This window comes from Triplophysa dalaica, chromosome 12 (genome assembly GCF_015846415.1).
Source record: "Triplophysa dalaica isolate WHDGS20190420 chromosome 12, ASM1584641v1, whole genome shotgun sequence".
NCBI lineage: Eukaryota > Metazoa > Chordata > Actinopteri > Cypriniformes > Nemacheilidae > Triplophysa > Triplophysa dalaica.
This window is the reverse complement of record NC_079553.1, coordinates 16,494,793-16,521,560: the sequence shown is the minus strand read 5'-3', so window position 1 is coordinate 16,521,560 and position 26,768 is coordinate 16,494,793. Positions and strand designations below refer to the sequence as shown.

At 42.9% G+C, this 26,768-nt stretch overlaps 1 protein-coding gene across 3 annotated transcripts in view; it reads left to right on the top strand.

Annotated features, from left to right (window-relative positions):
* The window catches only part of ube3d (ubiquitin protein ligase E3D), a 73,667-nt gene that overhangs the window by 32,123 nt on the left and 14,776 nt on the right, over positions 1–26,768 (top strand). The window contains exons 5-9 of one of the 3 annotated variants that reach the window (XR_008908460.1): positions 545–620; positions 1,478–1,589; positions 17,321–17,429; positions 17,558–17,715; positions 25,741–25,881. Coding sequence is in view for 2 of the 3 variants with exons in the window: in XM_056761706.1 (XP_056617684.1) it covers positions 545–620; positions 1,478–1,589; positions 17,321–17,429; positions 17,558–17,715 (455 nt within the window). In the remaining variant the exon portion in view is untranslated. The remainder of the gene's footprint in view (positions 1–544; positions 621–1,477; positions 1,590–17,320; positions 17,430–17,557; positions 17,716–25,740; positions 25,882–26,768) is intronic. The other 2 variants (XM_056761707.1, XM_056761706.1) reach the window with 2 other exon arrangements.

Genomic DNA, 26,768 nt, shown 5'->3' with positions numbered 1-26,768 from the left:
AAGATGATTTCTGCGTACGGATCTGCGCTCGTTACTACGTTAGATTGATAAATAAGGCCCAGTGTGAAGAAACTGCACTTGCGTGCGGTGGAGGCAGAGTGTAAGATACAAGATTATGCTGTACTTAAAGGCATAGTTCACCCAAAAATGTTAATTCTGTTATCATTTAATCACCTTCAGGTTGTTCCAAACCTGTATAAATTTCTTTGTACTGCAAAACACAAAGGAAGATATTTGGAAGAAGGTCAGTAACAGATCAGATCTCGTTCCACATTGACTCCCTTAGTATTTTTTTCCCTACTATGGCAGTAAATATGGTACAAGATCTGCTTGGATACTGACATTCTTCCAATTATCTTCCTTTCTGTTTCCCTTAACAAACAAATGTATACAGGTTTGGAAAAAAATTGTGTGAACTTTAACTTTATCTTGATGTCACTTAAGGGTAAATGAAAACTTAAAAAAAATCTGTAGTTTCCCCAAACATAACTGGTGCTGTGTGAAGTAATGACTTCATATCAAGGTATGTGTCTTTTGTCCCCAGCAGAAGCTCAGCGGACAGCGTGTGTCAGTCACCTGTAGGCACTGCTGTACAACACTGGGAGAGGAAATCACTTCAGGTATGCAAACATAGCAGTATACCTTTGAAATACCTTTTTGGAATCTTAAAAGACTGCAAATAAATATAACCGTAGCATTATCCTAAATGCATCATGGGTCTTTGTTCTCATCTATTAACAATAGGCTGAACATTAAAGACATGCTCGGACATCTATTCAAACATTTAGATAAAAATATTCTGTCCATAAAGGGTCAAGCCACAAAGTGGCATAGACAACTATTGCTTCCCGTAGTGTTCTTATTATTGTACTTCTTCTTTTTCTTCTTCTTCCAAGGAAGTCTATGGCAACACATAGAATCATACATGGGAAAGTTGTGAAATCTGGAGACAGTACTGACAAAAATTATAGAACGATTTTTGATTGATCAAATGGTTCTCGTATACAGGGTCCATTAATTATAAGGCTAGCTCGCCAAAGGGTCATATGGCTTTATCTTCTCGACAAGTATCATCACTTGCACATCTTGTCTGCCTTATAAAAATTTGGTTACTGCGCCACCTACTTGTCAAAAGTTATAAGCAATTTTATTTGTTCTAACTGCCTTTCTCTGTGTTTTTAAACTTGATTTTCAAAATGTGATCATCTGACATGTCGAAATTATTTCCCTCTGGGCTGTTGTTGGGCTTAACCCTGTAATTGCTCCTTGCAGCTATATTTTTACTTTAGCTTTGTTGTGAAATTTGTTATTTATTTTATTTTGGGGGGGAAACATTTTATCCATATAAATGTTTTTCATTCATTCAACTAACCACTGAACTGCATATTCAGTATAGTATTATAGGCAACCTTTTTTTCATTTTCTGTTTTTGCTATAATTTTAGACCTGTAATATATCTCTATCTTTTGTGTTTCAGAGGTGCTGAAGCTTTACATAACTGAAATATTAGTGGAGCCAAGTAAAGATGTGAAGTGTGATGAAACTTCACAAAGTTTAGTGCCCGAGTTCAATTCAACAAGGTTAACAAGGTAAAGCCTGTTATTACACCCATTCTGTGTCTGCAGACCTGCCAACCTGTACGCCTTTTGAGTAGAGTGTGTACACATTTTGGCCTTACAGGCAGAATATGTAATTATTTGTTATGAAATATCTAAAAACTACTTTTCATGCAGTTTTGTACTTGCATTATCCCAAATGTTCCAAAGAATGTGCAAATTCAGAGAAATTCCTTTTTTAAATAATGGCTTGTCCCTGTCTCACTTTTAATTGTCACTTATAAACCATTATGTAAAGTCCAGGCCTGGTCCTCTCTCGTTGTACACACTTGTTGCTTGTCCTTTTATGCTTCCGATCTCCTCCGTGAGAGATGCGAGACCGACCGTTGAAATAGCACAGCTGTTGTTTCCTCACGGCTCTCGTCCCGCCTTGGTCCTTACAAAGTGTTCAATGTGTTCTATTATCGTCTTTCTATTATCAACTTTCATTTTCGGATGTTTCTTTGTCAGACTCGGGCTCAAACTGGTAAGGTAAAATCCCCGCCATCTCTATCTATACTGTAGCGGCCCCTTTGGCATTTGAAACATGAGGCAGAGAGTTATGACGCGTGTTAGCAGTTTTATTCAGCCATGATGCTATAAAGAATGCCGTGATTATTTTTCTTTCCGTACGTCACAGCACCTCGATGCACCACACTGGACTTTATCCGAAATGCACCTTTTATCACCATAAAACTATATAAAAATAGAAACATAACAGAAATAAACTCTAGCCGTGTGAATGCAATAGGTAACAATGTGAACTTCACAGCATTTCACAGCGTGGTTTACTCAAACAGAATTACTTCCATCATGTAAATAAGAAATAAACACAATAGCATTAAATGACACTGAGGTTCCGACGTGGCACATGCCACTTCTGCCTTGTAGAAATGTTCAAGATATATTCTCTTTTCCAGCGGCTCCAGAACTGCTCAATTAGGTATTGAACCCTGCGCCACCTCTTTGAAGCATAGATATCTTCCCTTTGAAAGTTCCCAGGAGGAGGAATAGCAATTTTGGACTTCATCAGAATGAGATGGTTTGGGGTTAAAGGTTCCAGAGGTTTGGGATTATTTATTCCATCTATTGCTAATGGACGACTGTTGATGATAGCCATCGCCTCATAAAACAATGTTCGGTCTAACATAGCACTCAATTTTGCTGAAACTATAGCTGCAGACAATTCCAATCTTGGAATACTCTTGAGTTTTTGTGGGAGTAACTCTAGCTTTGGCCATTACTAGACTACAGTGTACCTCATCTCTTTCATTCTTGAACCTAAGATAAGAGCATGCACCATAACCTAGATTGATCACATCTGAAAAGTGGTGCAGTTCTGTTCTAATGATTGTACCAAAGGTTGGTGGGTGGTAACAACTCGGAATGCTGATATGCTTCAGCTCCAGAAGACTACTCTTCCACTTTTCCCACCATGGGATTATGTCCTCTGGAAGGGGGTCGTCCCAACCGATGTTTCTACGGGAGAGTTCCTGAAGAATTATCTTTCCTTTCAGAAGGAATGGGAAATAAACCCCAGAGGGTCGTACAAGGAAGCAGTGACAGACAGGATTCCACGACGAGTTGAAGGGTGGTCTTTCAGTTTGACATCAAATCTAAACGTATCGTCTTTCACAGCCCACTGAATGCCAAGAACACATCCTTATGCTTCAGGATGGAGATTGAGCGGTTTGGTGGGTATTGCCCATTCAGATGGATCTACACAATGTAAAGCCTCCTTTTTGTTAGAGCTTTTTAAAGATGCAGCTCAGGGATACTCTGATTTGTGTTGCTCTGCCAAATACTTAATGCCAAAATTGGCGCATCCAGGAGAAGAAGCTGCGCTGAAAAGGTCATTCTGTATTCTCGTGGTTCTCTTCCCAGATCTCCGTCCTCCCACCATGAGAATCTCAGATAATTTCTTTCCTCAGGGGGAACAAAGAATTGATGGAACTTCTTTTCAATGTCACAGTGACTGTTTCTCTCCTGAAACGGAAAAGGACTCCCACCAAGGAGTTAATCAAGTCTGGGCCAGTAAGGAGTGTGCCATTAAGGGAAACACCACAGAATTTTGCAGATCAATCGAACACCACTCTCAACTTGCCTGGCTTTGGAGGGTGGTAAACTCCGTGACGGGGAACATACCATGCTATTTCATCCTCAGGAAGTGTAGGAGCTGCTTCCGCTTCTCCTTTGTTGAAGATTTCTTGCATGAAGGCTTTGTTACTTTCATAATACTCTTGGTTGTTCTTCAGTCTTTTCTTTAGGTGCTGTAGTCGTGCCATGGCAAGCTTCTTGTTCTCGGGGAGTAAAGGAGCGCTGCTACTCTTGAAGGGAAGGGGGAGCTGATAATGTCCATCCTCTTTGTGCTGAACGTTAATACTTAAAAGACGTATGAACCGGATGTCTTCTTGAGACACATGTTTGTCCTCAGGATGCTTCTCATTGAAGTCTGACTCTAACACCTTTAGGAAATCGTTTGCAGATGGGACTGACACTTCTTTCACTGAACCTCGATGCACAAAGCTTTGGTTACCTTGCCTGTCAAGAAGAGGATTACAACGACCTATGATGCTCCATCCTATACTTGCTTTCTGTGCAACGGGCTCGTTGTCACCGCCGGTGATAATCTCTAAAGGAGCTAAAGCTGAAGGACAATCGTATCCGATCAACATCCCTATGTCACAGCTCTGAAGAGGAGGTATCTCATGGGCGCAATGTGCTTGAGGTGAGGCCATTGCGATGCGGTCTTCTTAGTTGGTATGTAAGCCTTGTCCACTGGAATAAAATCGCAAGTATAGGCTTGTGGAACCTGAATGCATTTCTCACTTTGGAGTCCTCTGACCCTTAGGCCTCTGATCTTGTGACTGGTAGTGAGTGTATCAGTAGTAGTCATAGTGCTTAGCCTCAACTTCACTTCTTCACAGTTCACATGTAGCTCATCAAGGAAATGATCGTATCGTCGTATCGCTCTGAGTAGCGCATATGTAAGAATTTCATTTTGCGGCTCCTCTGCAGCGGAGATGAAGACAGGAACAATAATAGAGGTTGCAGAAGCATGTTGGGTCAAGGCATGAGACATAACAGTTTGAATTTCTTGACTTGAGTGTTCTACATAAGGATTTGACTTTACTGTCCTCTCATTGTTTTTGTCTCGTTCTTCATGCAAACAAGTTGGGTGGCGTAGGCCACACATTCCACACACGTGTGTGGTCTTTTGCAGTTTTTGGTGATGTGCCCCTTCTTCAAACATCCAAAACAGAGGTGGTTCTCCCGAATAGAAGATCTTTTGTCGTCTATGGATTTTTCTGCAAAGATGGGACATTTAGCAATGTTGTGCTCTTCACCTTTGCCAACAGGACATTGTAACTCTTGCTGAACTTCTGGTGTCCTTTGTGTTGAACCCTTAACTTGCACTCTAGTGTGGAAAGCCTTAGCTCTTTTGGGGTATCTCTCTTCATAAACTTTAGCGCTCATCAGCAGTGAAGAGGTAACAGGATTACAGACTAGCTTAGATTCCTTTTGCAAAAACTCTTAAAATAGCTTTAAACTTGGATAGTCCCCAGACGACTCCAATTCTTCAACCTTAATCTTATTCCAGTTTCGCACTATCCAATCTGGTAATTTTTGAGAAGTTTGTAATTCTCCTCGCTGTCGTTTAGAATGGATAAACCCTTCACGTGTTGGATGGCTTCTACACAGCCCTGTAGAAAATCACTGAACTCCCGCAGTGACGCAGGGTCATTAACTCCTACCTTAGGCCACTTTATGTGCTTTTCGCGAAAGGCTCTCTGGATAATGAAGGGATTTCCAAACCGCTCTTCGAGAACCTTCCAGGCTCCCTTATACGCATCTTCTGAGTTTTTCAATAAAAGAATCCTTCAACTGCTTTCCGTGCTTCACCACAAAGATAGGTTTTCAAGTAGAACATCTTTTCCCCTGTTGGAATTAATTTATGGTCAATGAGTGTTGTAAAGGACAATTTCCAATCAATGAATTTCAAAGGATCACCTTTGAAAGTCCCTGGCTCTGGAATAGGCAATCGACTTATACTTAGAGAGTTCACTAATGCTTGGACTACGTTCACTGACTCTTGAGTAGTAAGCACCTCAGGAAATGTTTGCGGAGGATGAAATGACTCTACCTCAGGATTAAGCTGGGTTTTGATGTCAGCTTCAGTAACTCTTCCCTCCTCAAACTCTTCAGGATAGCTCTCAACATTATTCTACACCCTCATGCGAGCTGCTGCAACTCTGACTTCCTTCAACCTCTTCAACGTTTTTCTCTCTTGCTCTATTCTTAGGCACATTACTGTTTCCCTTTCTTTAATCTCTGTTAGCATTCTAGCTTCTTTCATCTTCCAGTCATTCTCCATTTGGCATAATTTTACTTGCTGCTTATGAATTTCTTGTATGGCCATTGCTTGCTCGCTCAACTTTGGCAGCAAGTTCCACTTCTGCGTCAGCCCTCTTACTGGAAACCTTGGAGGATATCCTTGACTGGCCTCTCTGCACTTGACGGCTCTGAAACCACAGTATCTGTGTTTGTACAACCAAAGATGGATTCTGTAGAAAAGCTCAATAAAAGGAAGGAAGGAGGCGGGTAACCGGAAGACATTTAAACAAAGTTTTAATATAAATAATAACGGCCGGCGGCCCCTTACGGCCGTCCCCCGGTCGAACAAAACAAATCACAAAAAAGATACTAAAGTAGAATGCCCGCAGCCACCTCACGGTCGATTGCCGAACATACATACAAACATAAAACATGTTCGGGCCCGGTCCTATCTCGTCGGCGGTCCGATCGCTCGTTCTCTTATGCTCCCGATCTCCTACGTGATACGAATGGTCTCGAACCACGGTCCCGTCCTGCCTACTCCACTACAGATTCAAACTCGTCTTTGTTTAGTATTTGTCTAACTCTCTCTTTCACAACCTTTTCATTATGGCTCTCATCAATGGTTTCCATTCGTCTGCTCACCAAATCACAGATTTCGGCAGTAAGTGTAGTACAGGCATCCATCCCTTTAACAATATCTGGAGTTGTAGTCTGATAACGTAACAAGGGAGTGTAATACTGGCTAACTGCATCAAGTTTGCACTGAATGTGTCTTTGGAGACTTTCAAGATCCTCCCGTGAGCACAGGGTTTTTAATTTAGACCTAGATTTCTTAGCCTTCTGTTTCCAAGAGTCATAAGCCTTGTAAAAGGCTTTCTCATGATTCTTCGCCTTTTGACTCTGCATTTCTAGGCCCTTCTCTGTCAAACTTCCCTTACATGAACTTGATCTGACACGTTGCTCTCTGGGGGAAACACTTAATTCATCTGTGGAGTGAGACATTTGACTAACTGACACTGTTAATTGCCTAGTTGTGTCTTCCACTTTCTTTTCAGAGTTAAAGAGCTGTGACCCACTCGCATCAGACATCTTTGGTTTAGACACTCAAATGTTTAGCAGACAGCAATAAGGCAAATTTCCTCTTCAACATACATACATACATACATATATATCATATTCATGCAGAATACACCATATCATTAACGTCAAATATAATCTGTATTTCTGTACTTTTCTAAACTGTGAAACAACTATGCAAAGTCAACAATTTATATTTTTTGAGTTTCTCACTGAATCTCAACGGCATTTAAGTGTCAAGTGTCCCAAATTTCAATACAATCACACAAAAAACAAGATACCGTATTTGCTTTGTTTCACTTATCTTTCCCTCCCTCGTTTTTTTTTATGAAGTGTACTTCTTTAAAGCAATAGTGTGTAACCTTTTCTGTTGACTTATCTCTGGTGCACACAGTTACACGTTGATGGTCAGATGGTATGATTAATCCTTTGCTCACGTGATGAAACAGCAGCAATTCGGTGATAGCCTCTAACACTGCTTCGCATCACACTCGCACGGAGAAACAGCAGCAATGCGGTGAAAGCCTCAAATGCCACGTCGCGTCACCCACACGTGAAACAGCAGCGTTGCTATGAAAGCAGATGCAGCGTCCCGTAGCACTCACGCGATGAAACAGGAGCGTTGGAGTTTTACTGTCGCGGCCCCTTTGGCATTCGAAACATGAGGCAGAGAGTTATGAAGGGTGTTCGCAGTTGAATGTAGTGATCTTGATGGGGTGTAGGAGTGCAGGAGAGTGTGGAAGTAAGCCGGTGCAGATCCAGTGGTAGTCCTGTAGGCAAGCATTAGTGACTTGAATCTGATTCGGGCTGCAACCGGTAGCCAGTGAAGAGAAATGAAAAGGGGTCACGTGAGCCCTTTTGGGCTGTTGGAAGACAAGGCATACTGCTGCGTTCTGAACCATCTGAAGTGGTTTGATAGCCTTTGCAGGAAGACCAGCAAGGAGAGCATTGCAGTAGTCCAACCTTGAGATTACCAGGGCCTCGACAAGGAGTTGTGCCTCATGTCCGTGAGATAGGGTCTGATCTTTCTAATGTTGAATAAGGCATATCGGCATGACCGTGTTGTCTTTGCAATGTGATCATTGAAGGACAGCTGTTCATCAAATATGACTCCGATGTTCCTGGCTGTTTTGGAATGGGTGATTTTGAAATCGTGTTGGACCGTAGGGTGTGCGGGAAACACGAGTAGTTCTGTCTTGGCGCAGGGTTCAGCTGGAGGTGATGCCCTTTCATCCAAGCTGAGATGTCCTTGAGGCAGGCTGTAATGTGAACTGCTACAGTGGTATCGTCTGGTTGAAAGGAGATGTATATCTGGGTGTCGTCGGCATAACAGTGATATGAGAAGCCATGTGCCTGTATGATGGGTCCCAGTGATGTCGTGTAGATGGAAAAAAGCAGCGGTCCAAGCACCGACCCCTGAGGGACCCCAGATATCATGTGGTGAGCGGTGGACAGCGAACCCCTCCATGACACCCCGAATGAACTGTGGGAGAGGTAGGGTTTGAACCAGCGGAGGGTAGAGCCTGAGATTCCTAGTGATGACAGGGTTGTTAGCAGTATCTGATGATTGACAGTGTCAAACGCTGCAGATAGGTCTAGCAGAATCAGGACTGAGGATTTAGATTCCGCCTTGGCTAGCCGCACTAGCACCACACTGCAACCTTCTGTGACCGATAGCAGTGCCGTCTCAGTGGAGTGGTTTGTTTTGAAGCCAGACTGCTTGTCATCCAGTAGTTTATTCTGGAATAGGTAGGAAGACACCTGGTTGAAAGCTGCCCTTTCAAGTGTTTTTGCTATAAATGGGAGGAGAGAGACAGGTCTGTAACTGTCGGGAGTAGAAGGGTCCATTGTTGGTTTCTTAAGTAGGGGCTTGACCTGGGCCTGTTTGAATGGAAAGTGCCGGTGAGCAGGGAGGTGTTGATGATGTGTGTGAGTGCAGTTGTGAGCGAGCAGGATATGGCCTGAAGGAGATCGGAGGGGATAGGGTCAAGGGGACAGGTGGTGGGTTGGCTGGAGAGAAGCCTGGTGACTTCAGTGTCCATAAGTGGGGTGAAAGAGGAGAATTCGATGGTTGGAGTATGGGAGGTGTTTCCCGAGGTCTGAGGAACCGAGAATTGTTTGCTGATGGATGATGTTTTGTCAGTAAAAAATGCAGCGAAGTCTTCCGCAGTCAATAATGAAATGGGCGGGGGAGGATTGGGGCAAAGAAGAGAGTTAAATGTCTTGAAAAGCTGTCGAGTGTTAGATGCATTGCTTACCTTGGTGGTATAGAAAGACATTTTTGCTGTGGTAACACTAGCAGAGAAAGAGGAGAGTAGTGACTGGTAGTCCCCTAGGTCAGCAGGGTTCTTCGTCTTGCGCCATTTCCTTTCAGCAGCCCTGAGTGTACTACGTTGTTAACGGATGATGTCAGACACCCAGGGGCAGGGGGGAGTGGCACAAGCCGGTCTGGAGGACAGAGGACAAAGGTTATCTAGACAGGATGTAAGTGTTGAACATAAGGTGTCGGTGGCAGTGTCAGCATCTAGAGAAGCAAAGTTGGAGGGAAGAGAGGATGTCACTCTAGTAGAGAGTGTGCTAGGGGAGAGAAAGCGAAGGTTCCGTCTAAAGTGAACGGGTGGTGGTGTTGGTGTAGTGAATGTAGGAAGGAGCATGTTGAAAGTGATGAAGAAGTGGTCCGAGATGTGATGAGGTGTGACTTGAATGTTATCTGTGGTGCAGTTACGGATGTAGATGAGATCCAGCTGGTTTCCAGATCTGTGAGTACTGGCTGTGATGAGGCGCGTGAGGTCGAACGAGGCGGTGAGGGTGTGGAAATCAGAATCATAGGGTTTCTCCAGGTGGATGTTGAAGTCCCCAAGGACTACAAGAGGGCCGCTATCCTCCGGAAGTGATGAGAGCAGCACATCTAACTCTTCAATGAAGTGGTGAAGAGGACCTGGGGGACGGTAAACTACAACAACGCTGAGCTGAGAGGGAAAAGTGAAATTAACAGCATGATATTCAAATGAATAGTTGTTGCATAGGGAAGATATTTTGGAATATTTCCAATCATTGGTGATAAGCAAACCTGTGCCTCCTCCTATTCCAGTTTGGCGGGAAGTGTGAGAGAAGGAGTAGTTTGTGGAGAGAGCAGCTGGTTTGGCTAAGTCTTCAGGACGAATACAAGTCTCAGTAAGACCAAGAATGTGAATCTCAGACTGGCTGGCAAACGCATGGATGAAGTCAGTCTTGTTCACTGCCGACTGGCAGTTCCAGAGACCCATAGATAGAGACAGAGGTGTAAAAGGGAAGATGTAAATGGGACGCACTTGAGAGTGTGTGCGTCGTGCCTTTCGTCTTGGGTGAGAACACTGCCTACGGTAGAATACAGGAATAAACTCGAAACACATGTTAGTAGACAATTAAATGAAAGCAAAGGTATGTTAAATATACTGATGTGCCTTGCAACGCAACAAAAACGCTAACAATTTAGCAATCAGTCAACGAATCATTAAATAAACAAGCTCAAATAATCTTAACTAACAACAGGCAACAGTCCAGTTCAACAGTTAAAACAAAGTAACGGGGTAAATATCAGATTCACGCATTACAGCAGACTTGTGATGACTTGTCCGCTCGAAAGAGACTCCGCTCATGCGGGTCTTTTAATGGATAGGTATTTTTTATTGTATAAGAAATGGTCATGCACAGATTATTTGAATATATATGAATGCAGTTACCCTATGAAATACAATATATGTCCATATTTGAGTTATTACTATTGTTGTAGGTGTTGTTCTGTGACGCAGTATGCAGTCCTGTAATGTTAAAATGTTCTACACATGTAGGTACATTGCACTTTATTTGTACTTCAGTAACGCTTTTTATCAAGTCTGGCGAACAAGTCTATGACATTGTAATCAAATTCAGTATGTAGCCAGTAACGTTACTTGTAAATACTGTGAGTTCGTTCAGATTTACTTTTTAAATGATGACTGTATGACTGTTTAAGACTGCACAGCATTTCGCTACAAAATCATTTGACAAAGTCAAATATAAGTGACTGGCTAATGTAGAATTACGTTCCACGTTTCTTTCATTACGATGATATAAAATAATTTTATCAAATATAATACATCATTATCTTGTCCGTGAACATGATGAGCAAACTCCTTACGCATCTGGGTTGTGAAAACGACATCCCCCATCATCACACTTTCCTGCGTAACATCATTAAGCTTCGCCTTTGTTGTCCAAATTTACATATGGTGCCTTTAAAGCAGCACTATAGAACTTTTGCTCACAAGTTCCCCATGTGGTTAATAAATGCAATTGTCTTTTACCAGAGTCGTTAATAATGTAGCTGCATAAACTGATGGAACTGGGGAATGCAGAAACGTAGTTTGGAAACCATATCACACTTTTCCACAACCAGGGGATGGGCGGGGAAGTGTGTACCGATCCGAACATAGTACTTACAGAGTGTGGTTGTAGCCTCTAGGAGGCTGCTCAAGTAGCAGTTGAATTTGTCAGGTCACAAGTTTTTCTGTAAATTGAATAATTTTTTAGACATCACTTTAAGGTTCCGAAACTAAACTGTTGCTTTAAAGTACGCTGGTATGATTTGTCACTCTACACTACTCAAAAACCTTGTGATCCTCCTGTACACGCACAGTAGTCAAATCAATAGTTGTGGATTCATCCCAAATGGGTAAGGCCTATCACTAAAAAGAGACTGCAAATTGACAGCAACACAAAATCCGAGTAGGGAACTCGATTCCTCTTCCACTCCCGCCATCTGACTGATTCCTTAAGCAAGTAAAGTACAGTTTTCAATGTACTTCTAACTTAAGGTAAATGTGTTGGGGTGGTTGTGGAAAGTTGAAGTAATGAATTGAGTTAACTTAATCCAGTATTGCCAACTTTATCCTTTAGCAACTTTCTGACCTCTTTTGCAACTTCAAAACATAAAAGTTACATAGCGTCAAATCTAGCAACTTTTTGGATAAACATATAAGCAACTGAATGGGTACAAAACAGCGTTTCCAAACATCTGACACTGTTTCTGACTGTTTGCACATTTGAACACTGTAATAAAGTTCACTATAAAGGAAGGAAGGAGGCGGGAACTGGCAATTTTTTTAACATTTAATCAGATCATAACAAAGAACATTAACAGCCGGCAGCCCCTTACAGACGACTGCCGGCGAAATAAAACAAACCACAACTAAAGTCCAGGCCTGGTCATCTCTCGTCAGCAGTCCTGTCGCTCGTCCTCCCCCTGGGGAGCCAGTCGAGAGAACGGAGACGGGAGCACCAGGAGTGACAGGGACAAGAGAGGGTAGAGAGGGAAAAAAAATTAGGTCTGGTTCCCCGACATGCCACCGCTCGTTCTCAACCCAGCCGAGAGGGTCTTCCTGCTGTGCTGGACCTTCGGTGGACGGCCCGATCCTTCTACGCCTCCTGGCGGTTGGCGATGGCTTTCTTGCTGAGGGTAGCCGTTAGGAGTGTCCCGTTTCCTGCTCCTCCCCTTTATATGACGAACGGCAGCAGGCTCCGGCAAACGGCGACCACTCCCTCACCTTCAACTGTAGCCATCCCAGCTCAGCCCAGGAGCGCGGCAGCGAGCTCTCCGTCCCAAACGAATCTTCACTCCAGCCGCTGGCGGACGTCCCTCGTCCGCGCTGCCCGAACTCCTCAGCACCGCGAGGCCCCTCCACAGCGAGGAACTCAGACAGCATGTCTCTCCTTCCTACCGGGTTTCGGCACCGATGTAATAAAGTTCAACTCAACTCAACTTTATTTATATAGCGCTTTTTACAATTTTCATTGTTACAAAGCAGCTGTACATGAGACACATTGAATACAAGTATGAATTCGAAAGCAGCCCCCCCGGCCAGGCAGATAGTGCAAAACAGTATGCAAACGGTGGTGAGGAACCCAAAACTCCCATCGAGAAAAAAAACCTCAGGGGAACCCGGGCCCAACCAGGGGATTCCAGTTCCCCTCTGGCAAAAGCTGCTGCCTCTGCACAAGCTCAACAGTGCTTGCACAACAAGGCTTAATAAAATATAAAAATTAAGGATTTAAGATTATCATTAACAATCTAATAGCATTCTAAATGTTGTAGGAAAAACAAAGTTGTCGCGTCCTTTATCCAGCTCTATCCTCTTAGCTCTTTTCAGGTCACCGCTTCCCATTCTCAGCCATCAGGTCTGGGCATGAACTGCATCCTGTGGTAAACTTAGAACAAAGAGACAAGACTGGCTGAGAGTACTGTTCTGCACTCTTTGATGCAACAAGTATATCATTTGTTGTTGGATGTGTTCCTGGTTCCGGTTGATCTAAATAATGCAGCCTAAATCCTCTGAGGATTAATATTATGGAGGTATAGTGTATGCAAGATTAAAAAGATGAGTCTTTAGTCTAGATTTAAACTGACAGAGTGTGTCTGCCTCCCGGACCGTGCAGGGAAGAATATTCCAAAGTTTAGGCGCTATATAAGAAAAGGATCTACCACCTGCACTCGATTTTGAAATTCTAGGTATTACCAACTGACAGGACGCCTGAGAGCGTAATGTACGTGGAGGTCTGTAATACAATAGAAGTTCATTCAAATACTGCGGCGCTAGACCATGTAGGGCTTTATAGGTAATAAGCATGATCTTAAAGTTAATGCGATGCTTTATAGGTAACCAGTGCAAGGTTGACAGAACCGGGGTTATATGCTCATACTTTTTTGTACGTGTAAGAACTCGAGCTGCCGCGTTTTGAACCAGTTGCAGTTTTTGTAATAGGCCCGCAGGGCAACCACCTAGAAGTGAAATCTAGTCTTGATGCCATGAATGCATGAATTAATTTCTCTGCATCTGACAGTGACAGCATATGACGTTATTTAGATATATTCTTAAAATGGAAAAATGCAATTTTACAGGTGTTGGCGACATGGCTTTCAAATGACAGAGTACTATCGAATACAACACCAAGATTCTTTGCTGATGACGAGGATTTTATGGAGCATCCGTCAATCGTTAAGCAGTATTCTTGGTTGTTACGCATTGCAGTTTTAGGTCCAGTAAGTAGCACTTCTGTTTTGTCCGAGTTTAGTAGTAAAACATTGTTACTCATCCACATTTTTAAGTCAGCTATGCAATCCTTTATTCGATGAAACTGCTGAGTTTCATTAGGCTTCACGGAAATATAAAGTTGAGTATCATCAGCATAACAGTGAAAGCTAATTCCGTGTCGCTTTATTATACTATAATAAATATACTGTACTATAATATAGTTCACTATAAAGGAAGGAAGGAGGCGGGAACCGGCAAACTTTAAACATTTAATCAAATAATAACACAGAACACAACCAGCCGGCAACCCCTCACGGACGACTGCCGGCGAAATAAAACAAACCACAAGTAAAATCCAGGCCTGGTCCTCTCTCGTCAGCAGTCCAGTTCCTCTCCCTTTTATGCTCCCAATCTCCTCCGTGAGATATGCGGGACCGGTGTGCGCACAGCTGATTCCAACTATCAATCACTCCACCAGCCCCGCCACACCATAGTTCATCTGTAAATATGCACATAGTTTGTTAATCAGACAAAGGTTTTGCGCTGAATGATACGAATAATAATAAATTAAAATAGCCAAAATCACTGCATATAGCCACTATTTATCTAATTTTATCTGATGATGTCATTGTTATAAACCAGGATCTACTACTAATGGGTCGTGTAATGTTATGTTATTCTTTTTACATGTCCTGACAACGTAAACAGAAAAATATGTATTTTATTGGACATTTAGTTGTATAACAGTGACAGTTAACAGATCTAAAGTGCAGACACAAGTCTGAACACAAAACGCATTGCGATGACATTGTACACAATGATAATTTGCATGTGATGTCATTCAGCGCCATAATCTCGCAATATCCTGTGTGAAACACTGATATTGTCCTAGTTTTGGTTATATTATTACCACTGTTTGTTTTAAAATACATTCTCAGATTAATTTTTGTGATGTTATGCTCAGAAAGGCCAAGTCAGCAAGCTATGAGGCAAATCAGTCAAGAGCAAGTGCCATTGCAGGTAGAGGTGATTATTGATGCAAAAATTGTGTCTCAACCACAACTGAAGCTGTTACTTCCAAAATGTTTTTTCCTTTAAAGAGTTGTTCTAAGAAATGAGACTGCATTGTTTTATTCAATTTTTTTACACATTTATATGTTGAAAATTTTGAGAATATATGAACCCCCTCAAACCATGTGTCCCGTCGTGTCAGACCTGATTTATTGCTTAAGAACCAAAAGTTTGTAAACTTACTAATGGAATAATTTGTGATTTATTTAACATCTTTTTCTGCATAGTTTCTAAACCAATCTTAATAAATTCTGTAACAGGTATTCCTCCTGCATTTTTTTCTATTCCAGAAATTCCAGAAATTCCAATCAAAACAAATATTAATGCTGTAGCATACAAAACCATATTAAAGATTTTTTTCCATCTCTTTCGCAACGGTTTAGGACTTTAGGCCTTTTTCTTTTCTGAAATGACTGTACCCCTGTGTACAAGTCATTGATTGGTTTAGGCGATGTGTGTTTGGCTAAAAGCCTACAAATCATACTAAAGTGTTCAGGTCTGGGCTTTATGCACTAGACTGAATTACTCATTTTTTTAACCTTGCTTTGTGCACAGGGGCATTGTCATGGTGTCATAGAAATGGAAAAGGACCCTGCCCTGTAGAATTAAGATTTGAGCTCACAGAAATTAGCTCCCAGAAATGACAAAAGTAGCGAACAGTACTTTTGGAAGTGAACAATAACTGTTCATTAGAAAGTGAGCATCCCCAGGAGTTAAATTTGGCCGGGCTGTTTACTGTCTCACTCTGCTCCCCGCGTGTGTGCGGCTGTTGGTGTTATGCATCGGCACGCTGTCATGCCACAGTTTAAATTTCAAGTTTAAGTAACAATTAACCTTTTTTTTCAGTGTTAAATTGATAATCGCGGAAATAAGGATCTATATGCAACCGTTGCATAGGCTATATAATGCATTGCAACGTACTTACCCAACTCGCAGTTGTACATTAACCGTGTACATTAATATAACCGCGTACATGCAGAAATCATTCCCTGCGTTCCATTCCTAAGTGATCATGTACTACTCACTTGAAAGAGCAAAGCTCTTGATGTGTAAGCTCTGAATGGAAAAATGCAATTGTCCGTTTTAAATTCACTTGGCAAAAGGAGCAATGAAAACAACGTTGTTTTCTCTTTATTTGGAGTGACCTTTTTGTGTGTGTCCCCTTCCTGAAGAGCCCTTCGGACGGAGATATTCTGTTTAGAATGTAGTGCATGTCTGCTCGTGCTTGTTAACTTTCTGCAGAGCCCAGCCGCGCACTGCTTACATGCAAGTTGTAGACATGGCGGAAGGTTGTTTTATCAATTCAAGTCATAATGAGCTGTTTGTGAAGAGCCTGGACTTTCAAATTATGTAATTTTAATCAAATTCAATCATTTGAAGCGGTTTGTTCATGGTAGCTTAATGGTTAGAGCATGGCGTTAACAATCCCAAGGTCATGGGTACGATCCCAGTGCTTGCACATACTTCGAAACAAATTTTTTGAATAATGCAATGTTCCCTTTTGATAAAAGCGTCGTCCAAATGCATAAATGTTAATGTAAATAAATGTGTGTGGCAGGAAATTAATGGGTCATCTCAATCATTGTGAATGTTGTATAAGGATTTGACAGAAAAGTAGTGGAAATACACAGGTCATACATATTATTCTGTAGACATAAATGAATGAAGATATTTGATATAGCAGCTTTCCTGTAGCTCAGTGGTAAGAGAATTGTGTTAACAACGCAAGGTTGTGGGTTCGATCCCAGGGGATTGCAGATGCCCATGCATAAATGTATAGGATAATGCAATGTAAGTCGCTTTGGATAAAAGCGTCTGCCAAATGCATAAATGTAAATGTGATATTGACACAATGAAAGGGCACAGGCTGACAGAAACATCTTATTCTTATCATATGTAGCTTTGTAATCTAGAATGAGTTTGATCAGCATTTTATTGTTCATAGCATAGGGCTTTCTCGATTTATATGTTACAGTTTGTCATTTTATATAAGTTGTAAACATTGTATACGCACCCCTCAAAATCCCCCACAGATCCCCGGCACTAAGAAAATCTCAATTTAACCCCTGAGTGTCCAAATGTTTCTGTTCATTTGATTTTATTCGTTCTCAATGCAATAATGAACATTTATTAATAATTCTATCTTAACCAGATTGTATTGAGAGCATTTGTTTATCATTTCTCATACAGACAGCAATTCTTGGAGCGAACTATAGCCTCCAGGCTGGTCGAACTTTCATCTGCACAAAGTATATTTCGGTTTTCCATTCAAAATCCAGATGGAAAAGCCATGATTTTGGTAAGGCAATGAAAGTTGTTTATATTGTCTTTATGCAATTAATGGCAACATGTAGAATATTCCCTATATACATATTGTGAAGAAGTATTATCTAGAGAATAACAAAGCTGTTGTCTTTCTGTTATCAGCTGTGGCTTCTGAACACTGACACTCTGGTCGCCTCATTTCCTGATGCAGTGGTAAGCTTCGTCGCAGATGACGTTCGTTTTGAAGCGAGTCACCGATGCCAGGCAGTTGGAGCTCTCAAAGTCTTATATTTCTTGTGCTCTGACAGCAAACACAAAGAGTAAGCCATCCATTCGCCCTGAGGTCTTCTCTTTCTCCAGGCAATGGCTATGAAATTCTCTGACTTTTAGGCAAAATGACCAACTCCAAATGACACTGAGTTGCCACAGCAGTGGTCCCTCTTCTTTGAGTTCAGGCTTGAAACACAATATTACAAACACTGCATCTGGTTTAAAGTTTTGCCAGAAATGAATAGAGCAAATTATGTACACATTTGCTGCTGTGCTTAAAGAACTCTATAGAGGGAATGCATTTATGTCACTTTCCCACCTGAACACGCTGGAACATGCCCCCTTGAGTGTCAAAACCCTCACCAAAATGTCTGCTTACAATAGTAGAAACAAAGAAACCGGGACTAAAACATGCAATTATTTGCTGAGATCAAAATTCTCATATGAAAGGATTTCATGTGTTGCTTTTTATTTAGTGTTTTATATAACCGTATGTGCATGTATATACATCCAAAGTCTCAAAACTCAAAGTTCTCCACATGATGATTTACTCAAAACAAGAGAGAATTCTGATCCAGATCGGCCTAAAACGCCTCGATCAATAACCCCCCAATAGCCCCCAGATCTTTCAGTATGTGGTAATGTTTAAATGACGCTGCCCAAATGAAGAATGCACTTATCACATAGCTGTTGTATTATCAGCTGGCCTTTATCTGATAAACATTATACTAAAGAGCACGTGCGAAAGCTGCCTTTTTACATTTTTAAACATTCTTTCTACTTTTTGTTAACGAGATGATAAGTGTAAGAAATACCTACCAAGCATATCAGATGAGAATTGAGGTCCAAGTCCACATCACATGATGTGATTGTCCAACAGATTTTGACAACACATTGGTAAAATACAGTACAGATTCAGTGAAGACAGTTTGCTGTCTCAACCTTTTATTAAAGATTATACAGTGTTTTGATTATTAGATTAAATATATTTTAACTCCCTTTAAAAACCCCAAAAGGATTAAGGATTTACAACAACCATTATTGCTCAGTTACCGTTATAAGTAAACATATATATGTTTAATATCTTTAGAAAATTATTAAAAACAAGAAAACAGTAACAAATTTACCAATGTGATACAGAGGCCATCCATTGTTCAATAAAATAAAAAATAGTTTTAAACTTCTATCAGGAGTGGACTTTGAACTCTGGTGGGCGAGACCTGTCAGTTGCCCAACTTGCCTGACGTGCACCTGACCTGACGCATTCCTTAAGTGGCGTAACTTTGTTTTGAAAAGTGCTGAGGACAAGAAGAATTAATACTTTAATAAATTGTTTCTGTAGTAACTTATTGGGAATATTTATCATATATAGTGGGCGGTCTTTCCATCGCCAACTCCTCTTGTTGACTCCAGCTTTCACAGTATGTGTTTCCCAAACTGTCATTTTGGAAGGTCACTTGGCTGTTGCGGTGCATTACACTTAAAACAGTTTATTCCTGTGGCGAGTCACCTATTGCCCAATCAGCGTCGCCATGGCAACGGAGCAAATCAAGCTGCACATCGGCTGGTCGTCAATACCTGTTCTGTGTTACCGGAGGACATAAAACACGGAAGAAGGGGAGAGAAAGGTGAGCTACAACTCCACACGAGATGTGTGTTACTTACTGTGTTCTGTTGTGTTTTCCCTCCGAAGATACGAGTGCTTGACGACCCGCGTGAAAGACGGAGTTTCACCCACTACCACGGATGCATCTTTCTCCCACGGAGAATTCCCAAGGACACTTGGGGTTTTTCCCCACACCTTCACATTTGAAAACCCCCTATTATTCAAGTAATAAAGAACCCTCCGGGGCCAACACTGCAAACTGTGTTCGTTTCGTGTCTGACCTGCCACATCTGGTGGAGAATGCGGGTGGATTTACACGAAAACTACCTTTCTAAGGTGTATTTTTTGCTTGATTTGTTTGACAGGAACAGTTGGAACATGACGTTGGGTGCGTGGCTGAGACTGTCGCCGGGCCGGGTACCACTGCAAGATCCACAGGTTGCGTCACACCGTCATCTCACCAAACTCTGTGACCTGGATGATATAGGGGTCTATCTCCATACGTTCGAGGTAGTCGCGAGACAGGAGGCTTGGAGTAAGACCGAATGGGTACAGATCCTTGCACCATTTTTGACAGGCGAGGCGCAACAAGGCTATTTTGCTATGCAGGTGCCGTCTAATGCGGACTACGATGCTTTGAAGTTGGAATTTCCCCGATTAACGCAGCCCATAAGTTTCAGGCGTGGACGTTCCAGAAAGAGGAACCGGTCCGCCTCCAGGCCGCCCATCTTACGCGCCTCACCCATCTCTGGCTAGGGCCCGAGGAGTCTACAGCCGCTCAGGTCTACAAAAGAGTGGTTATAGACCGGATGTTACGGGCCCTTCCCCGACAATTCAGAGGCCCGGTAAGCACGAAAGATCCCGGGAATTATCGAGAACTGGTGGAAGCGGTGGAGTTTGCTGTGGCTACGGCTGCTCACGATACGAGAGAGAGAGCGGTGGTTCTTCCCCGGAGGGTATTCCAGCCTTGGCGACAGACACAGGGCACCTCACGACCAGAAGAGAGACCACAGGCTCCCTCTCCTCGCGACAAACCCATGCCGACGGAGGCCGCTAGTCCAGGACCCCGGGCGTGGGTCGCCGGCTGTTTCGGACTCCAAGCTTGGGTCGCTGACTGTTTCGGACACCAAGCTCGGTTCGGCGGCTGTTTTGGACACCAAGCTCTACAAGCTGGGTCCCCGGAACGACTCTTACAGATCAACAGTAAGGCCGTTAAGGCGACCTTAGACTTGGGAAGTTCCGTGACTCTGATACAGCCTTCCGTTGTACAACCTAGGGGGAAGTTGGTCATACCTATCACCTGTATCCATGGTGTACTGGCCTGAAGAGTTACGGTTTCAGCCCAAGCTGGCTCCTGGTCCTTGGAGGTTGGAATATTACAGGGTCTATCAGTGCCAGCCTTACTCGGACGGGATTGGCCCGGCTTCGAACAGTTGCTAGCTCAGGCAATACAACCCGCGAGAGAGAGGAGCCACCGACGCCTCAGCCGACCAACACGAGTCAGGACGAGTTGACCCGTGATGATGGCAACAGAAAGCGAGCGAGAGGGTGAGTGTGGGCCGCAGGCTACTAACCTCTTTAATGATCTGTTCCTTCAGGTGACCATGGGGGGCTCTTTTGGACGGTAACATGAGAATGACCGTTTGAGGAACTGTTGGGCACAAGTACGCATCATTGACGATGATGTATGCTTACCCCCACCTCACCATACCCCATATTTTCTCATAAGGAAAGGTCTGCTCTACTGTGTCGCACAAAGAAGGGGGGAGGAAAAGGAGTTGCTGGTGGTCCCAAAGGCGAAGATACCCACTATCCTGGAACTGGCACATGCCCATCCACTGGCGGGTCACCTGGGGGTCACCAATACAGTGCAATGGATCAGTGATCGCTTTCATTGGACCCGCATAGAGGGTGACGTCAAGCGCTTCTGCCAGAGCTGTAGCTTTTGCCAAAAGACCTCACCAAACCCCCAGCCCCCTCATTCCACTTCCCATCATTGAGATGCCCTTTTGCGCGGATTGGGATGGACCTGGTAGGCCCACTGCCAAAGTCTGCCCGCGGACATCCTCGTCATCGTCGACTATGCCACTTCCTACCCGGAGGCGCTCCCATTGAGAACTCCTGAACTCCTGAGGATAAGCCTGGGAGCAGCAACCGGCACCATACCGCAGTGTCATTGAGCATGTACAGCAAATCAGGACTCGCATCGACCGAGTGATACCCTTGGTTAAGGAGCACTTGGCCGAGGCCCAGTTCGCCAAAAGCCACCTGTACAACCTGTACAATCAAAGTTTCTAGCAACATGGAAAGGCCCCCATACTGTCGTGGAGAGGGTCGGGCCGGTCAATTATAGAGTCCGTCAGCCGGGACGACGCCGGGTGGAACAGCTGTACCACATAAATCTTCTAAAACGCTGGGTACCACAAGCACAGATGATGGCCTTCGCTGAGATTGAATCACCAGTGGTACAGCTGGGAAAACAACTTTCTTCCGCGCAGAAGACAGACCTCATGGCCTTGGTCCGTCAGTTTGAGGATGTGTTCTGCGAGAAGCCGGGGCGCACAAAAGTCATTCAACACGAGATTCGGACCCCCCGAGAGTGGTGGTGAGACCGAGGCTTTACCAGGTCCTAGAGGCTCGCCAGTTGGCTATAGAGGAGGTGATTAAACGTATGAAGGAACTTAACATCATCGAACCTTCCCGTAGTCCCTGGTCCAGCCCCATCTTCATGGTTCCCAAACCAGATGATACCCTCCTTTTCTGTAATGACTTCAGACGGCTAAGCGAGGTATCTATGTTCGACGGATATCCCATGCCCTGGGTGGATTAGCTACTGGAGCGGCTCGTAAAGGCCCGTTTTATCTCAACCCTCGATCTCACCAAAGGGTACTGGCAGGTACCGTTGTCCCATACGGCCCGGGAGAAGACAGCCTTTAACACACCTTCAGGACATTGGCAGTACAAAGTCTTACCCCTTGGGCTACATGGAGCTCCAGTCAACCTTCGGTGAAATTATGGATATTCTCCTACGGCCCCATCAGGATTATGTCGTAGCATATCTAGGGAGTTGGAAGGACCACATCGACAGATTGCGGAGGGTCCTCCGGGAACTTCGACAAGTGGGGCTGACGGCGAACCCAAAGAAGTGCCACCTCGGGCTCGCCGAGGCACGGTACCTGGGGTTCCGAGTTGGTCGAGGTCTTATCCAACCGCAGATGAGAAAAGTGGAAGCCATCCGGAACATTCCACGTCCCACCAATAAAACCCAGGTATGTGCCTTCCTGGGACTAGCCGGCTGGAGTGGAGCACATAGGCAGAAGTAGCATTTCAGGCCCTCAAGGAGGCCCTATGGTCCTCGCCGGTGTTACATGCCCCTCACTTTGGCTGCCCCTTTCTGTTACAGACCGACGCCGGATTGGGAGCTGTCCTCTCACAGGTGAAAGACGGGGAGGAACACCCAGTGATGTTCATAAGTCGGAAGCTAACCCCCGCCGAGACCCAATATACCACGGTGGAGGGAGAGGCCCTGGCCATTAAATGGGCAGTCCTGGAGTTGCGGTACTACCTCTTGGGAAGAAGCTTCTCCCTGGTCACTGACCACGCACCATTACAGTGGATGTCCAGAGCAAAATAGACCAACTCAAGAGTGACCTGATGGTTTCTAGCACTCCAGGACTTCCATTTCCAAGTGGTACATCGGGTCGGGGTCTCTCATGGCAATGCGGATGGTGTCTCCAGGATGTGGTCAGGTTGGGTCTCCCAGTCAGGGACCATACCCCTCTCCTATCGACGGACACAGAAGAAGTCCAATACAGAAAACTTACCATACCAAAACGACGCTTGGGGGGGGGGAGAGTGTGGCGAGTCTATTGCCCAATCAGCGTCGCCATGGCAACAGAGCAAATCAAGCCGCACACCGGCTGGTCGTCAACACCTGTTCCGTGTTATCAGAAGAAATAAAACCCGGAATAAGGGGAGAGAGCGGTGAGCTGCAACTCGACACGAGATGCTATCACTTACTCTGTGTTCTGTTGTGTTTTCTCTCCAAGATACGAGTGCTAGACTACAATTACGCCACGGACCACTAGGGATCCACGTGGTTCCTCCCGGTTGAGAAACACAGTCTTACAGGAGCAATCAGTCTCAACTTCTGTATGTATAGCTCTTTTTAAAAAAAATAACTTCACCTTGTTGTAAGTGCAGCTGTGAACAGCAGGTTTTGCTAATCTGCTTCAAAATTATTTTTAAAATATATTTCCACATAAAACCAAAAGTATTACAACTCAAAATATGAATCACTCTCATTTTCTGACATCATAAAGTAATTTAACTTAAATGCAAGTTTTACCCACTTTCATTTTACAGTAGCGGCCTCCGGAAACTTGTGGATACCTTTGTTTTTAATCCAGACTGCAAACTTTTTTCCTCCCGGTTTTCTAAATGATGGCACTGGTGCGACTGCAAAACTGACAAATATGAATTTAAACTTTAATGAGCAGAAATGTTGTATTCTGTAAACAATGTATTCAGCATCTCAGACAGGACTGAATTAACTGTTACTGTTACTCTTAAATAGACATATCTACACAGAGATATGGTCATTTGGACATATTAAAATTTATACTTGTGAAAGTAGTCTGTTATGTGAACATAAACACACACATAACAGTTAGTTACATCCTTGCGCTAGCTCTTAAAGGAACAGCAACAGCATAGTAAACATTTCAGTTTTTAATGTTCATCAAGAAAAAACCTTGGTTAACCTTTAATAAGGTTTCATCTATATTTTATTTGGACAGTGAAGAGTATGACGTGATATTTTGCATTTGATTAGTTAACAGGTACAGAAATTGGATTAAGTACTATTAGACCAACCTGAAACACATGAGAAGCACTGTTTGTTGTATGTTTGCTTTACTACATTTGTGTTCATGTGTTAGTTGACTCTTTTAATTTATTTATTCCTTCTTATTGTGGCAGGGCCAGTATTTGAATCACTTGCCAAAAATCCTCATGTTGAGCCATGTGTAACACAACACATAAGGACATGTCTCAAACAAGACAGATTAGAAAATATCATCAGAATAAGTTTAAATGTTATATACTGTATAAGTTTTATAAGTTTAACCAGAGCTTTTGTTATATAAGAGGGGGAATATAAGAGGGAATATAAGTAGGTGTCAGAACTGAAAACGCCCTTGTTACTGAGATTACATCTGCTATTGACACCAGGTCCAGTGAACGGCAGTTTCTGAAATGCACCTATCTAGGTTGAACACCGCCTCAACAGAAGAATATCAATGACTACTTCTCTATCCCCATCCACTGGTTCAAGCATTACAGAACTGAATAAACACAAGTGGCGTGTAACCAGATAGAGCTAGCAAGCAATAAACATGCCATTAAAGATTGCTAAATATTGTGCAGTCAGTGCCTGGTTGTGGAAGAACACAGTCGCTGCATAACCTTCATTCAGATTCCGACATTAGTAATGCTTGTTCGAAAATCATTTTTAAAGACAATCCAGCTCACGTGGGTAAACATTACTGCAGATTCCTTTGTGAAGAACGCATAGGTCGATGCTAGATTTGTGGAGACCAAAATAAAAATCAGTGCTGTGCAGGATTAGTATTACCTGTTTTAAAGTGTTGTTGGTATTATTTCGGGTGCTGGGTCATATCTGTAAGTTACCAGGAGTCTCCCGTTTGTTTATTTATCATGGAAACTCTCGTTATATTTCTCTAAATCTCTAACCAAATTCACAGAATTATCCAACTAAGTTTACTCTAAAAACTGCTATCCAATCATAGGAGTGGGAGTTTACCTCCAAGTCTTTCAATGCGACATGCCCATTAAAACCATTATAGCCAACCTCTGGGGTATAATTTTTTTTTTTAATGATTTTGAAATTGTTTAATGTAAAAAAACAATCGAACATCATAAAAAGCCCTTATAAAACCATAAACAAGCCAAGTTCATCACACCTTTAAAGCTCAGATAAGCTTTTTGTAGTGATACCAAAGGAATTATGCTCTCCTTTTGAGTTGACTCAACTCAACTCAACTTTATTTATATAGCACTTTTTACAATTTTCATTGTTACAAAGCAGCTGTACATGAGACACATTGAATACAAGTATGAATTCTAAAGCAGCCCCCCCGGCCAGGCAGATAGTGCAAAACAATATGCAAACGGTGGTGAGGAACCCAAAACTCCCATCGAGAAAAAAAACCTCAGGGGAACCCAGGCCAACCAGGGGATTCCAGTTCCCCTCTGGCAAAAGCCGCGTTCCACGTTTTGAACCAGTTGCAGTTTTTGTAATAGGCCCGCAGGGCAACCACCTAGAAGTGCATTACAGTAATCTAGTCTTGATGTCATGAATGCATGAATTAATTTCTCTGCATCTGACAGTGACAGCATATGACGTAATTTGGATATATTCTTAAAATGGAAAAATGCAATTTTACAGGTGTTGGCGACATGGCTTTCAAATGACAGAGTACTGTCGAATACAACACCAAGATTCTTAGCTGATGACGAGGATTTTATGGGACATCCGTCAATCGTTAAGCAGTATTCTTGTTTGTTACGCATAGCAGTTTTCGGTCCAGTAAGTAACACTGTTTTGTCCGAGTTTAGTAGTAAAAAATTGTTACTCATCCACATTTTTAAATCAACTATGCAATCCTTTATTCGATGGAACTGCTGGGTTTCATGAGGCTTCGAGGAAATATAAAGTTGAGTATCATCAGCATAACAGTGAAAGCTAATTCCGTGTCGCTTTATTATATATCCTAGAGGTAGCATGTATAATGCGAAGAGCAGAGGCCCCAAGACTGAGCCCTGTGGTACACCGTACTGGACTTGTGATTTGCGGGACACCTCATTGTTTATTGCTACAAATTGAAAACGGTCGGATAAATAAGACTCAAACCATTTCAATGCTATTCCGTTAATGCCGACGTAATTTTCGAGTCTATGTAGACGTGTGCTGTGGTCAATGGTGTCAAATGCAGCACTGAGGTCTAGCAGCACCAATAATGAAATACAGCCACGGTCAGACGCTAAAGGCAGATCATTTGTAACTCTGATCAAAGCAGTCTCTGTACTGTGACATGCTCGAAATCCAGACTGGAATTCATCATTAATGTCATTCCTTTGGAGGAAGGAGCATTATTGAGTTGAAAGTACTTTTCCAGAACTTTAGATATAAAAGGTAAGGCCTGTAATTCCCTAGTTCTTTAGGGTCGAGTTTTTTTTTTTTTAAAGAGGCCTTATAACAGCCACCTTAAATGCTTTAGGCACATGTCCTAATGTCATAGATGAGTTAATAATACTGAGAAGAGGATCTATAATTTCTGGATCTAACTTACCAAGGTTGCTTGATGAGTCTTAGTATATACACTTAAAAAGAGAAACGGTTAGCACACAAGACAAATAGGGGGAGATGATATTCCACAATGTAAACAGACGGCAAGCTAACACGCTAATATGCTA